The following is a 1,983-nucleotide window of genomic DNA, read 5'->3' as shown; positions in this document are numbered from 1 at the left end:
CACTCTTCTGTCACACAACACTCCTGACACCTGTCTCCACCCACTCCAACCTGCCTGTACTTGCCTCTTCACCTCTTTCCTACACTCCCCATCACACTGGACTGTTGACCCCAAATACTTAAACTCCTGCACCTTCTTGACCTCAGGCCCCTGTAACCTCACTGTTCCACTTCCCTCCCTCTCGTTCATACACATGTATTCTGTTTTACCACGACTGACTTTCATTCCTCTTCTTTCCAGAGCAGACCTCCACTTTTCCAGGTGTTCCTCCACCTGCTCTCTGCTCTCACTACAGATCACAATGTCATCCGCAAACATCATTGTCCAGGGAGATTCCTGTCTGACCTCATCTGTCAACCTGTCCATCACCATAGCAAACAAGAAGGGACTCAAAGCCGATCCTTGATGTAGCCCCACCTCCACCTTGAACTCCTCTGTCTGACCTACAGCACATCTCACTACTGTCGTACTCCTCTCATACATATCCTGAACTACTCTGACGTACTTCTCTGCCACTCCTGACATTCTCATACAGTACCATAGCTCCTCTCTCGGCACTCTGTCATACGCTTTCTCTAAAACCACAAAGACACAATGCAGCTCCTTCTGACCATCTCTATACTTCTCCATTAACCTTCTCAGAGCAAAAATTGCATCAGTAGTGCTCTTTCTGGGCATGAAGCCATACTGCTGCTCACAGATATCCACTTCCTTTCTTAGCCTAGCTTCCACTTCTCTTTCCCATAGCTTCATTGTGTGGCTCATCAACTTTATATCTGTAGTTGCTACAACTCTGCACATCACCCTTGTTCTTAAAGATTGGCACTAGAACACTTCTCATCCATTCCTTCCATCTTCTCTGCACACTCTCCTCACTTGTTAGCACCTTTCCATCTCTGTCTTTAAGATTCTTAACAGAACACAAGGGTTAATCACCCTTATCTGTTGCGCATCCTTCCCATCTCTATTTCTCTGTCTTGTTTCTCTGTCTCGCTAATCCGTACAAGTCCTTCTCACCTTCCCTCATGTCTAACCTGGCATACAACTCATCATATGCTTTCTGTTTGGCCATTGCCACCTCCCTCTTCACTCTGTGCTGCAATTTCTTGTAATCCTGTCTACTGTCTTCAGTCCTTTTACGCCCCACTTCTTTTTAGCTAGCCTCTTCCTCTGAATGCTGTCCTGTACTTCTTTGTTCCACCACCATGTTTCCTTATCTTCTTTCCTCCTTCCAGATGACACACCTAGCACCTTCCTACCGGTCTCCCTGATCACGTCTGCTGTAGTTTCCCAGTCATCTGGAAGTTCTTCCTGACGCGCCGTGTATGGCTCACAGTAGTGATGGCCATGGAGGCATAGGCGCACTGGGGGCGCATGGAGTGTGTGTGTGAGTGTAGACAGAGCAGCGGTGTCGTGCTGTGACGAAGTGGGGGAGGGACATCATGTCACCCTGCGCGGCGTGCGCGGGGGGAGAGACGACTAGTGGGGAAAAGTGTGTGCGTGTGGATCATGAACATCCAGAGACAGAGAAGGACAGCTGTCTGGAAACTGCTCTTTATCCCACAAGTGGTGGCCCTGAAAAGGGCCGTTGTTTTCAACACATGGATCACACACGTTCCCCTCGCCCCGTCATTGTCGCCGCTGTTTGCGGGGGGACCTGGCCGGGGGTTTGGCCATGGATCGGCCGCTCGTCGCCCCGAGCGGACACGCCTGGCAGCATCCGGCGCGGGAAAAGAGGCGGGAGGGGGTGGAGCGGGGTCAGGCGGAGGGAGTTGCTTACGCCAGTCTGGTCATGAGGGGCGGGGTTGTTGTCGTCTCCGCCCCTGCGCTGCCTTACCAGCCACTAGCTGTAAGTGAGAGAGGGCCTCCTGGAGGTGCAGCCCAAAGAGACCGTCTGTGCTGACAGGTCCTTCCAGCAGACTCTTCTTGATCTGCTCTGGCATCCGGGACATGTGCAGCCACATATTGCGCTGCACCATCCTG

The 1,983-nt window shown here is 51.7% G+C and overlaps 1 protein-coding gene across 1 annotated transcript in view; it reads right to left on the bottom strand.

The window, feature by feature from the left end:
- Nucleotides 1–1,790: 1,790 nt before the first annotated feature.
- The window catches only part of LOC109959630 (uncharacterized), an 8,114-nt gene continuing 7,921 nt past the window's right edge, over nt 1,791–1,983 (bottom strand). The window contains exon 4 of the mRNA XM_020599147.1: nt 1,791–1,980. Within this exon, the coding sequence (XP_020454803.1) occupies nt 1,791–1,980 (190 nt within the window). The remainder of the gene's footprint in view (nt 1,981–1,983) is intronic.

Source organism: Monopterus albus, unplaced genomic scaffold (assembly GCF_001952655.1).
Source record: "Monopterus albus unplaced genomic scaffold, M_albus_1.0 scaffold40.1, whole genome shotgun sequence".
NCBI lineage: Eukaryota > Metazoa > Chordata > Actinopteri > Synbranchiformes > Synbranchidae > Monopterus > Monopterus albus.
This window is presented reverse-complemented; position numbering and strand designations above follow the sequence as displayed.